This window comes from Ammodytes marinus (genome assembly GCF_949987685.1).
Source record: "Ammodytes marinus genome assembly, chromosome: 2".
Taxonomy (NCBI): Eukaryota; Metazoa; Chordata; class Actinopteri; order Uranoscopiformes; family Ammodytidae; genus Ammodytes; species Ammodytes marinus.
In genome coordinates, this window is record NC_137231.1 from 22,719,395 (window position 1) to 22,733,073 (window position 13,679).

Here is a 13,679-nt window from a genome sequence, read left to right on the forward strand (position 1 = left end):
CATGCAAGAATAAAATCTCCCACACAGCAACACTCTCAGCAACTCAGTTTATTTGCATATATTGTGTTCTACACAATTCAAAGTAAATGTGCCAAAAAGCAGACGCAGAGATCTTACAAGGGCAAAAAAAATCGCGTTCGCATCTTCGGTCTCTCTGCCCATTGTGCTCACCTAAAATGTCTACAGGCCCACCCTAATCTAACTGTCTAGAACCGGGCCTGGGCCTATGGTTTAATTTTCACTGTGATACATCAGGTCGGCAATCTGGCCACGCCCCCTTTGGGGGGAAAACAAAGCGATCGTGCCATTGACTATAATGCAAAATTGCGGGCCAAAACAGCACAAAAAGAAAACTATCAGTCACTCTCTTCTGTCTCTTAGCAACGCTCTCCGGCGTCCTTGGTTTTTGCAAGGGATTCTGGGAATCCGAGGCCCGACGGTCGAACGACCGCCCTTTTTGGAGCAACGAGAGTAGAACAGTGCTACATGCGTCGAGGGAAATATTATCACAAAACAACTTTCTGAGGCAACGTAACCCAACTGGAGGTACGAGTAGCGATGGTTTTTAACACGTATTTCGATCTGCGGCGGTTATAATGAGGAAATCTGTATGGGAAAAGTGTATTTTAATGCGCGGTTTGATGACGTAATGTTGCTTGTCAAACGCGAAATGGCAAGCGTGCTAAGAGGCCCGTTACCCGCGACACTCTGGGGTTGTACCATGTTTATTTACTTAATATTCCACTTTGGAAACTATTCCATGAGCCTTTTTAGTCCTGGTAAGTTGGTCGTGGCTTAGAAATATTATCCGACTATGTCAAATTAGTTATTTGTTTTTCTGTGGGGGGCAGGTTTGTATGTTTGCTAGCTAAGCTAACATGCTAAACGAGGAAAGCAGTTGACGTTGGCCAAATTAACAACCATGTGATGGATCCTTATTACAATTATAAGCGCTTCTACGCTTTTAAAATTAAACTGGAAATTATTGTTTTGTCATTCGTAAACCGAATGTCCAAATGAAAGCGCAATGTTGACCCAGACTTGGAAAAGTGTGATGTTCTTTTAGTGTGCCCACATCTTGACTATCGCTGTGCAATATTGTTGCCATGTAAATACCTTTTTCAGCTGCGAACCTTATTACATGGCAATGAATGTCTCTAAAGCATTTAACACAAGAGCAAACATCTCAGGTGATCTGTTCAAAGGATTCTCAAACTTGATGAAAAGCTATTTTTTTAACAGCCATCTGTCAGCCATGGAGTTGTAAACAGAATACTCAACACGGTTGTTCAGTTAATTTTATATTCACTTTTGGTCATTACCACTAACTGACTGCAGATGTGAACTTTACCTGAAGTGTTGATAAAGCTTTTTTTTTTGTATTTTCAACTTGTCTCAAATCTGCGTCCTTCGTTCTTAACTCACCAAAACAAAAGTTAAAACTGTAACCAAGAATCTTGAAGGGTGTATTACGAGGTTAGATCAACGGGTTAGTGAGTAACGACGTTGAGCCTAAATCCAGTGTTTTCAGTGTCATGAAGGTGGCTCCTTTTTAACCTGGTGAGATCATCAAGGTAACTAATGCTGCACACCTTACTTGCAAAGAAAATCAGGTCATGTCCTGCTTGTTCGTGATTCACCCGTCTGATCAATCAAAGCTATGTTGGGAAGCACACACGTGTGTATGTTGTTATGGTGATAGCTGTCCATCTTCCTCTGTTCCCCGCAGACAAGGATAAGGGCCATAATGGCGGCTGAATTGGAGGTTGAGTTGGATGGAGCCAATGAGTACCCAGCACATTATAAAGTCATGTTGGACAAACTTAATGAACAACGACAGCTGGACCAGTTCACAGATATTACCTTGATTGTGGATGGTAAGTAGGAAGTCATACATAATATATTGAATGTTGTCTTCATGATGTCTCTTTGAAATTCCGCAGAATTGCTCCTTATTCCCATGTGTCTTTTGTCTCTTGCAGGGCACCAGTTCAGAGCCCATAAAGCAGTATTGGCAGCATGCAGCCAGTTTTTCCATAAGTTCTTCCAGGATTTTACCCAGGAGCCGCTGGTGGAGATAGAAGGTAACAGTGATAGTGTTGTGAAAATAATGAGCTTTAAAGCCTTTTAACCCAAACTTTTCTGTTGTCTGACTCTGCATCATTAGAGAGGTGGATCAATTGTGTAATTACTATAATGACTTTAGTTGTGTGCACGTGGAGCTTTACAAAAGCCATTACTGATTATAATTGATCCTCTACTATTTTTACTTTCTGATAAGTGGTTTACAGAAACTTGAATAAAAAGATAGTTTAGTTTAGAGCCTGACACACGTGTGTTTTTTGCTCTTCTAAGATCTTCTTTCTTGTCCTACAGTTGCTACTTTTCAAAATCATCACATTTTCCAGCTCTCAGCAATGAACCAACTAAAATGTTATCATTGATGGGAACAAAATATATAATCTTAGTAAATGTAAATAGGTTTAGAAACATTATCTTACATTATCCATTATAAACACATTGTAAATCCAAAATAGGGAAAGATATAGTCTATATATAGTATGTGTTCCCAATTACTGATTTAATAAAGTGTATTATCTTCTTCTGGACTTTACGCTTCAAACACTTCCACCTAAGAACTTGTAACTTGCAACTCTGTTGTGTTGAACAGCTTTTACTCACCACTGCCTCTCTGTTTTATTCTGACAGGAGTGAGCAACACTGCGTTTCGCCAGCTGATGGAGTTCACATACACAGCAACATTAGTCGTAGTTGGAGAAGAGGAGGCCTATGATGTCTGGAAGGCTGCTGAATACCTCCAGATGCAGGAAGCCATCAAAGCGCTCGACAACAAGTGAGACTTGCAGCATAACATAACATACCACTGAACAAGAAGCTAAAATTGTGGTGTTTTTATTAAGAATGTAGTGTTTTATGAGCTATAAAAGGAGTTTGTTTCAGCACCTGTAGCACAAACATTGTCACCTCAACAACCGCTCGTCTTCTCCTGTAGGATACATTCTTGTGAAAATCCCTCGCTGACGGCGAAGAGCAAAGGTAAAAAGAGGAAGATTGCTGAGACATCTAATGTAATCACAGAAACCCTACCTTCAGTGGAAGGGGAACAGGTCCGTATGTTCACAGTGGTCACACTCATAGAAATATAGCTCTTAACAAAGTAGTGAATAAACAAGATTAGCTGAAATGTCAGTGCCTTGCAACATTATTCTAATACTAAGATGTGACAAGTGACCTGCACTCTGTTCACGCGTGTCACTGACCGGACTGAATGTTTTCAATGCTCCCCAGGTGGAGATTGAGGTGATAGGGGATGGGGACATAGAGGTGGAGGAGACTGGACTGGAGGAGGTGGTCGATGCAGCAAGGAATGCTCAGGCGGCATCAGATGACTCAGCTTTGGCCCTTCTTGCTGACATAACCAGCAAGTATCAACAAGGGGAGCCTACGCTGCAGGTCATTAAGAAGGTGGGAATAGAAGAGGTACGTTGACTTTTTTTTGTACGAATCTTAATTTAAGCAGAGTTTCATCTTTTTTGGTTTATTACTTTGAAAAACTATGCGTTGAAAGCAAGAGATCTTATTGTGAAAGGATCAACCCTGTCTTGCCTGTGTTTATTATTGGCAGGAGGTGTTGTATCAGGAGGAAACAGTGACCGCCTCCAAAGTGCTGGAGAATGTTGAGGTGGTAGAGGTCCAGATTTCCCAAGTGGACAACATGTTCCGCTGCAACAAGTGTGACCGCAGCTTCAAGATGTACTACCACCTCAAACAGCACCTGAAAACTCACCTGGGCTCACTGGAAAAGCCCCACACGTGCACCTACTGCGGTAGACCCTACAGTCGGGAGGGGGCCCTGAAGCAGCACATAAACACCTTTCATTTTAATGAGGAAGAGCAGGCACAAAACCAGAAACCCCAGAAGAAAGTGCACGTTTGTGATTTCTGCAAAAAGCACTTTGACCACTTTGGCCACTTTAAGGAGCACTTGCGGAAGCACACTGGTGAGAATGACAAATTTGATTGTTCAGTTTGATAATATCATTACTGGCTCACTTGTTGTTGTTACACGTCCTGCAATGAAATACATGCTGAACTGTTTATGTCAATCTGTAGGTGAAAAACCTTATGAGTGTCCAGATTGCCATGAGCGATTTGCAAGGAATAGCACACTGAAGTGCCATATGGCAGCCTGTCAGAATGGGGCCGGAGCCAAGAAAGGTCGCAAGAAGCTCTATGAATGCCAGGTACAGTTTGTCCAGAATGGAGGCCATCAGGTGCGCACAAACCAGTGCAGTGTCTGCAGTAGAAAATACATTTTCCAAATGTTAATTTCACATTCTGTTAATGTATTTAATCACTGTATGCACAAAGTCATAGTGCTCGGACATTGATTTACAGTATTTACCTCCTTTAAGTTGCGGATGGATATAAAGGTTTACACCCTTTCTTAATTGTTGGTGGTTTACCCTGGGAAATGTGTGCATGCATTTGCACATTAACAGTTAGTGGCACTGTATAAACTGTAACTAGCATCAAAAAGGTAGGGGAGACCGGGGTAAGTAGGCACACTTTTTACTCTAGTGAGAATTGCTCATCACCTAAACATCTTTCAATAGTCATTCCTACATTAAATTGAAGCTTAATGTGTTGGCTTGAAATGTGAACCCCTCACTTTTTCTAACTTATTGTAATAAAGAAGAAATGTACCATCAAAGACACTCTTAATACATTGTGACAACCAACCCCATCAAGGGGTCGGTTGTCACACACTATGGGGTTGTTTGTCACAATGTTATCTTTATGGGAAAAATCTTAAAAAGAAGGCAAGAACGCAGAACTACATTTGAAAGTTTAATTTCATTGTCAAGTAGAAAAATAGGCCTACATACCTTTATGCATCTTAACACAAAATGAGCAAGGAATTAACAAAAAGGAAATCCATATTAAGACCAACCTACTGTATGTAACAACATAAAGAACAAAACAAATAGGTCTAACAATAATAGCCTACTCAACTAGGATACACACATTCACTATCTGAGTTACAGTGATGGCAAATATAGGGTCTGCTCACTCTAACTAAGCAGAGATTGTGTGCCCACTGGTTGCACATACAACACTTCTCCCTTACCTCCCCTGAACGGGTGCTGGAGAACGTTTCCATACAAACCAAACACAAACTATCCTCTTCATCTGATGAAGATTCCTCCTCCTGATTCCTCCTCCTGTCTCTTTCTCTTCTGTTTCTTCTTCCCCAGCTGGGGTGGAGTGCACTGGGGTGCAGCAGCCTTGGCAACTGGTCTAGTTTGGGATGCACTGGGTCGTTTTGATTTTGTTGCCCTTTTTCTCTTTTGCATGCTAGCTGCCTTTCCTGCTAAATTCTCACCTTCTCTGGGGTGTCAGTGAGACAGCTTGACATTTTCTTTTGTTATTGGGTTCCTTTCCTGGCTGCACCATTTGGATAACATGTGACAACCAACCCCCCCCAAAAAATGTGACGACCAACCCCAACTGGAATGTATTGCTAGCATCAAGGCCAACAACCATCTGACAACTAATTAGCTTGCTAAAAACAATCTAAACTATACAGGGTTCGACATAACGTATAGCCCGATGGCCCGGGGCCAGTAAAATCATATGCAGGGCAAGTTGATTGGCCAGTCACTGTCCCGCCCGGGCCAGTGACTGGCCAATCACAGTTCAGTATCTTTTTGTAGACTACATCATGGTTCATTGAAATGCGTGTTGAGAGTCGGAACCTAATATAAAATATATTTTTTAATGAAAGGCCAGTGGACAACCGATGCGTGGGCGTTTTGACAGGCGGAGCAACAAGCGGGTGCACTCTCGCTCCGTTGGCAGAGCTGCCTACCGTCCGCCTGCGAGTCGACAAATTAATCGACTTTCTTTGCCCCCTTTCTTTCTTCCAACGGCAGAGGTTGAGGTGCAGAAAATGATAACTGCGCTTTTCCTTTATCTGCCGCCGTAATGTTACAGTATTTTCATCCAAGCCCCAATGGTAATACAAATGAGAGGCGTTATTTAAACGCTGTGAATGCGTCTCCGGTGATTGTGACGGTTGTAGACAGAAACGAACGGAGGGACTCCGCTCACTGTACAGTTCCTATAATCGCGCAGTTTGGCACTGTGTTTTCAGGCTCGAGACATTCAATCAGATCGCGGAAGTCTTTCCCATTGAAATCGCTAACGGGGAGAATATCCCCGGTTATTATTTTAGCCACAAACCACAGTTCATCTGCGCGGCGGCTCACTCGCTGGCGAGATCACACGGTGAAACGCTGCTGTGATCGGACGAAGGCATTGTGTGTTTCTAAGGTGATTTAACGTCATAGTCTTAGACGAGCGTTTAACTTATGCTGCATATTTTGCACTGCATTGTTTTTTATCAATAGTTTGAAAAAATGGTCCCACACCGGACTCTTATGTGAAGCTGACACTTCATGGAGAAGTGACACTCCTGCAGCGCGCTCACGACCAGACGTGAACTCACATACACGGTGAAATCTCCCATTAAAAAAACGGCATAACCCTCTGATTTTCGGATTTCTATTCTATTTTTAAAGTCAACTTGAGCGCAAGTGGAAAACCGGTCATTCGGTCGACACATTCACATCCCTAATGCATAGAGAAAGTAATAAAAACAGCCTACCACACCACAAAGAATGATCAGACCTTCATCTCTTATTTTTTTTTTATGTTTGAACATGACTTCTGCAGGTGAACTATTCATTAAACTGCCCAAATTCAAGAATAAAAACAACCATCAAACTACTGGACTTTAAAATACTGGCCGACTCTTTCAACATATTTTTAGTTGTAGGCTTCTAATTCAATATGTTTGCCTGGTTTTATATTATGTGTATGAGCAATATCAACATTTCATATAATTAACTAAAAGAAAAATAACCAAATCTAAAGGGAATATCTATACTGTTACAGTATATATATTCCCTTTAGATCTGGTTATCTTTCTTTATTTTTCTAATACAGGTATTATAATTATTGACACTAAATTATGAAGAAAAAAAAAGTGTGTGCAGGGCCAGTGAAAATATACAAGGGGCCAGTAAATCTCGGATCCACTGGCCCGACGGGCCAGTAGGAAAAAAAAGTTATGTTGAACCCTGCTATAGCTTACCCTTCACACTTTTTTAGGGTAACAAGTGTTTTGTTATAAACCCATTGTGTAAAAGCCTTGAAGAAAAATACTGAGGAGCTAAATATTTTCAATTTGACATGAAAAACACTAACAGTCCTCTCACCTCAAATGCAGCAGTCTAACTCCAAGGAAGACTATGTAGGTGACCTCTGATCCCAGTTGTGGATATTTACATACCAAAATTTAACAGACAGCGCCTTCTGGTTCCGAGATATAATGATTGTGACAACCTACCCGTGTGACATATTACCCCGTTCTCCCCTAACAACATACTATTTTCACTGTGTATTCACATCTGATCTAATGTCAGCTTTTTCCTAATAAGTGTCCTTCAATAGCAATGTCTGTCATTTGTTTGCTCTAAAGTAATTTTATATACCTGCCTACACTTAGAATTTTGATCCACTATAGGCCAGACATCCTTGACAACTGAATAATGTATTACTGTATTAATCAATATAGTTTTGTATCGCAGCTTTTACAAGTAAACAAAGGGGAGCTGCAATCATTAGTCGGTGAATTGATAATTCCAAAGAATTTGGGGAAATTGACAGGCAATTAATTACACAAATAATCGATTAGTTGTTGAAGTAACGTTTAAAGCAAATATGTCAAATAATTGATAAGTTTCCCAAATGTCAGAATGTGCTTCCTTTTTCTTAGTCTACAACTAATTAATTTAAAATTGTTTTACTTTGTACTGCCAGTTTAACAAAACAAGACAATTGATGAACTCACTTTGGGCCCCTGGAAACATTGATTGGCATTTGTTGTATTATAGCCCCCCACAACAAAACTATTAGTCTATTCATTTAGTAAGGTTCCACGGGACAACGCTATATATTAGTGAATCGAGTATGTTTTATCAATATACATTTCCTTCTGGTACGCAAAAGGAAGAATTCTTTCTCTTTTTTATCCTTTGACCTTTAGCTATTCTCTCTCCTCCCGCATCAGGTCTGCAGCAGCGTGTTCAACAGCTGGGACCAGTTCAAAGACCATCTGGTGAGCCACACGGGGGACAAGCCCAACCACTGCACCATGTGCGACATGTGGTTCACCCACCCCAACGAACTCAAGGCCCACCTTCGCACCGAGCATTCCATCGAGGAGGACAACGAAGAAATGGTCCTCACCACAGACTCTGCCGCCGCCACGCAAAGCATAGACGGAGCTGAGACGGTGCTGCTGGACGACGGCATCCATGTCGAACACGTGACGGTGGAGCCCGTGGACGTCATGGAGATGGAGGAGACCACTACTACGGTGGTGGTGGAGGACGGAGGGGTGGCGGAGATGTGTGAGGAGGACATGGAGAGACTCAAGCAGGCCGGGGTGCAGATCCAGGTAGTGCACGTCACCACCACGGAAGTAGACGGGCAGCAGGTGGTGAACTCTCAGGTGGAAGTAGAGGTGGAGGGGGAAATGGTGAACGTTGTTGAGGTGGCGGGACAAGCAGAGGTGGTATGAGAATGTTGGAAAAAAAAAAAACTGTGGAGAAGAGTCTTAAAAATGACACGCTGCATTATCCCTGTAGCTGACATCTTGTTTTCCCGTGAAGCACACACACTGCATGTTGGATAAAAAAGCATGTCAACCTCAATATGTTCTGCTGTCCGCCATCAACACTGAATGACTCCGTTCCCCCACCAATCCTCATTCTGTGAACTCTGAGTTACGGACAGAGTGGGATGAGATCTAATAACTTCCTGCGAATGATCCTGTATTTATTTTTTCAAGCTGTTGTGCCATCATTTCACATATTCTCGGTGACTCTCCAGAGCTTCATCCATCGTTTCTCATATTTTTTTTGTTTTTGAAATTTTTTCAGTGTTATTTTATCTCAAATTTACATTATGTTCTTTTAATTTGGGTCACTTGGCAAGACAATTTGACATTGAATGAAATGTCCGTCTTGCAGCTCATTAAACAGCTCATGGTGCTGATGCTCCTCAATGCTAATGCGACAGGTTTGTTCAAGCCTTGCCCTTTTTACATATTGGCTTTCTGGTGTTTTTGTAGTAAAAACTAAGGCATGGAATAAAATTGGTTTCCATAATGGGCTTACATGTCTTGCATCCATCTACTGAGGTCTTGATGATCTTAAAATCAACTTAGTGCAGTTGTAGATACATTGAGGAGGAATGTGGTGAGTGTATGATACCTTTTATAATTGGTTTTCCTTCCGTAAAGCTGTTTTCAATCAATATTTTTAAATTGGCAAATATTAAATTACTCTTTTGTTAAAGCAGTCGCTCATCTTATCAGATTTGTTTCCATGCGCTACCAATTTTTGGGTGAAAAAGCTCTGATAAACCCACTGTACGCTATTTACCCAGTACCAAACGACACATACAAAGTTAACTACCGCTGTTTAACGTAGGGGGAGTATTTAGCAGCAGTGCAGCAGAAAGAGGTTTCCTTCAGGAGTTGGTGGGGACCAGAAAGTAAAGTCAATATTGGGCCTACATTTCCTAGGCGGCTAGAAATATGACTCTAAATAAATGCAAATGTTGCTCCATGTCAACTGTGGGTGTAAATAGACCACTGTTGGCAACAAGTTCCAGCTTTTCACTTGATACATGTCAATGTTGCATTTACAGCTTGTTTCCACTGCCACCAAGTGGCTAAGAAATGTATCTGAGGTTTGAGGACATTGGTGTAATGCACAGTTCATTGATCATACACTTAAAAGAATACATTATAATTTAGATTCTAGGGTGGCATTTGTATTGAGAAATTAAGTGATTTAGGTTTAAAAACATGCTCTGTAATACAGTAAACGGAGTTGAAGATGTAGACATCACTACCAGAGCTGGTTGTGGAGAGAAGGATGTTGCAAAAGCTCCAGAAGATAATGGACAGCACTTCACACGCCCTATTCGCAATATGCATCTACCGTGGCTCCTTTCTTTGCCAGGAGAGGAGATTCCTAGAATACATGTTTCTTACAATTACAGGTGTCTCAAGCTTGTTTATCCAGAATATGCACTTCAGAAATATACATTACGATTCAAGTGTGATCAGCTGATGAGTAAAAGTTAATTCTTGAAAAATAACTCTGAGGAAGAACTGGAAACATAGCCTAATTGCATATGTGGACCTAAATGTGATTCAGTCAGTTGCATATTAATGCACACAAGAAGAATAGTGAAATTGAGAACCCCTTGAATCCTGTGAAGGCCTCCTACTGTTCCCCTGAACCCAGCTTGAACCTCTGCAGTGCTAATAGCTTAGTCTAGTCAGTAACCATCCGTGGCATAGGCTGCGCAGTATTACGTTACCTGGTGAGTCCATAGTCTTGCCGCCTTGCCCGCCTCACGCTGGACAGTTCCTGTGGTACTGAACTTAAGTAAAGCCGTAATGCTTGCTTCTCATTGGACAAGAGATGCACGGGGGGACACCTCAGTCCGCTGCCGATTGGTCGTTTCCATCTGCCAGTCACGCGGGCTTCCCCCCTTCACAACAGACTGAACCGGGTTGCAGCCGCAGCAAGCAGGGTGCTCAATGTCACCGGGAACTGCAAAAGATGATTTTACAGCGTGGTTGGTAAAGTCTCTCGCCACGACCAGTCGAAGATATTCACTGAAAGTAAGATTCACAAAAGTAACATCTCTGTGTTTTTTTTGTGCTGGCAGGATTTTTGTTCTTTTAATGAGAAAATGCGCTTGCTCATAGGGAATGGCCTGCTGCGAGGTGATGTTAACTGTTGACTGTCATTAAACAACGTTAGGCTACTTACTTGATGCACTGCTGGATTTATTTAATCGAAATCAGGGTTGTGTTGGAAAGTTTTCGACTAACGCTGTCAAGACGTATCAAGGTTGGCGACTTAGTTGCGCCTACTAAATCTTTAGTAGCCTATAGGCTAAAGAGCTTAATATCATGTTGATCGAAAATTAGGCTCACGTTGTGTTTTTCATATTCTTGATCTAGGCTATGTCTTCATTTCATTTAAGTCCTGTTTTGAAAATAATTGTAGTCGTTGAAATTCACTGCATCAATTCTGACAAGGATAATCACTTGGCAAGCACGCGCGTGACGCACGCACGCGCTATTTTAGATAGGCTATACTAACTTTGGGGATCTACAGCAACTCACTGGCCTACTTCACTGATATAAGGATGCAGTTTACATTAAATACGTCAAAGAGTAGCATTTTTTTTCTCTAGCACCTGTTGCTCTCTGACTCTGATGTGGTCTTGTCTGTCTACATGCAGTTTAGGCTATATCCCTTGCACTAAATTTGGGCCCATTAGTGATAGTTTGATTTTGCCTTAGTAGAGCGATGGGTCACTTTTTAGGATAGGTCTACTACAGTAGGCTAGCTTGATGAACACAAACTTGTAATTTTCACATCAACTTGTACACACACAAAGAGATAGGCTTTTTGTTTGTCAAAGAAAAGCAATCATTTATCAAAATAATCCAAAAGCTACCAGTGGCTATGAGTAAAGCAAAGAAAACCGCTTGAAACTAAAACTGTTTATAGTAAGACACCCTGACTAATTTATTTGCATTTCATGTTTTCTGTTTGCTGATAACGAAGAGAGAGGAGATGTTTGAATGACTCAGCTGCCAGATTTGGCCTGAGTGTTTTATCTTATTACAGCTTTGGTCTATTTCAAGAAGTAATAAAACAAAAAGCTTTGTGAAAATGTTCCTAATTGCAAAATTAAGAAGATCTTTTTTAATGTTAGAAAAGTCATCTCTTCAAACATGCCCCAATCATTCTTCATCAGTGTAGACCTGGATTGGAAACAGAATATATTTCCATATTATTAGAGCAGAAATAGCCCCTTTGGGGTCTGTTTTAATTCTGCTTGAATGAAATGTGTTCTTGATTTTTATTCTATTGATGGTCAACCAGTCCGAGCACATGAAACGTTGTGTTTCGTGTGTTCTCTCTTTGATGCACACCTCTTTGAATTTCTGAATAACATGCAAACTCAAATGGCTCTTTAACGTACGTTGGAAGAAAACATTGACTAGATAATTTTGATTCAAACTACCAGTTTTATAAATGTAAAGTGTCTTCTGAATTATGTCATTGTGCTCCCTGCATAGTGTCATAGTAACCTTGTTTGCCTCAGAGAATAGCGCTCTCTCCATGATGTACTGGGAGCCAGTACATTGTGTTTTGTCAGGCTTAGGGAATAAAAGTGTGTGGTGCTATACAATTTTCTTTTCTCACAATTGCAGTTGTAATATAATAGTAGTCCTTGCAGCCTTTCTGTATGAAAAGTAGACGAAAGACGTCACGCTGCATGAAAAAATCAATGGTGTTGAAAAGAGTTGCATACTCATGCATTTGTCATCAATTTAAGTTGACCATGTGCAAATGAAATGTGTGTCTGGAATTAAGCCTGTGCAGTTTCAGTTTGGACTGTGCGTATAGGGGGAACTTATTTTGAGATGCACTGTTTTTTGGTGTGTGAAATGTGAAATATTTCCCCCATAGATTCCAAAGAGGCCTGCCTCTCTGTTCCTAGGGCCCGTAGTCTTTATTGTCGCAGCTCTTTCAACGTTGAGCTCTTTATTCTAGTCAGCCGTGCATCTCAATTAACACACTGGGGGAGCTTTGTGTGGAGAGAGTTTGCTGTCTGTGTGCACGCACTTGTGTGAGTGTGTTTCTATGTACTTACATGAGTGTGCTTGTGCTTGTGCACATGTCTGAGGAAAGTGTGTGTCTATGTGTGTGTTGGTGCGTGCATTGTCTTTGTGCCTGAATGCATTACGACAGTGAAAAAGAGAGAATGGCCTACACGAACAGGCAGAATGAGCGGAATGGGAGGCAAAGTGAGGTGCTTTTTAGAGGCAAAACGGAGAGTGGGATCCCTTTCAATTTAGATAGTCCTCTCATAGCTTGTGATGTCAGGAACAGCTCCTATTTTCTTTAAGCTCAACTAACTACAGGCCCAGACTGGAAAGAGTGTCTAATTTTTGATCCACAGCTGCTGTGGATGGGCTCTTATGTTTTCCGTTGTTGGAGTGTGTGAAGAGGGTGATGATGCTAGCAGTGTGATCAGCCACAGAGTGCACCAGGCAAACCCTGCTCTTTCTCCGTAGGGATCCGCAGGCAGGCGATTGTCCATCTGGTGAGTAAGGACCTGTACTCTGCAAAGCTAATAGTGTTTGCTGATAAAGGCCGGCTGTTTGCAGACTCTTAAACATGTTTGTGATGAGTAGTGTAGTGTTTGTACTGTAGTTTTTGAATGACAATATTCAGCCCCAGAAAGAATTAAGAGACCAGTCTGGATTTTTCTTTTTTTTTATCTTCATCTCTACATTACTTATTGAAAATGCTCTAAATGACAATATTTGAATTGTGAATTTGGTAGAAATGTTGTCAGTAGTTGATATTATAAAACCAAAATGTTCATTTTACTCAAACATATGCCTCTAAAGAGGAAAACAAGAGACACTGAACATTTGGAGTGGTCTCTTAATTTTTTCCGAAGCTGTATGATATCTCTAG

The 13,679-nt window shown here is 41.2% G+C and overlaps 1 protein-coding gene across 2 annotated transcripts; it reads left to right on the top strand.

Annotated features, from left to right (window-relative positions):
- The first annotated feature begins 458 nt into the window (after positions 1–458).
- znf131 (zinc finger protein 131) lies at positions 459–9,249 on the top strand. Of its 2 annotated transcripts, none has more exons than XM_080044167.1 (9): positions 459–546; positions 1,730–1,877; positions 1,983–2,084; positions 2,710–2,854; positions 3,014–3,128; positions 3,310–3,501; positions 3,647–4,022; positions 4,135–4,265; positions 8,159–9,249. In XM_080044167.1, the coding sequence occupies exons 2-9, from the start codon at positions 1,748–1,750 to the stop codon at positions 8,669–8,671; spliced, it is 1,704 nt and encodes a 567-aa protein (XP_079900293.1). In that variant the 5' UTR covers positions 459–546; positions 1,730–1,747; the 3' UTR covers positions 8,672–9,249. The 2 variants fall into 2 exon arrangements, with proteins under 2 accessions (XP_079900293.1, XP_079900294.1); XM_080044168.1 differs by lacking the exon at positions 459–546 and adding an exon at positions 665–779.
- Positions 9,250–13,679: the final 4,430 nt, after the last annotated feature.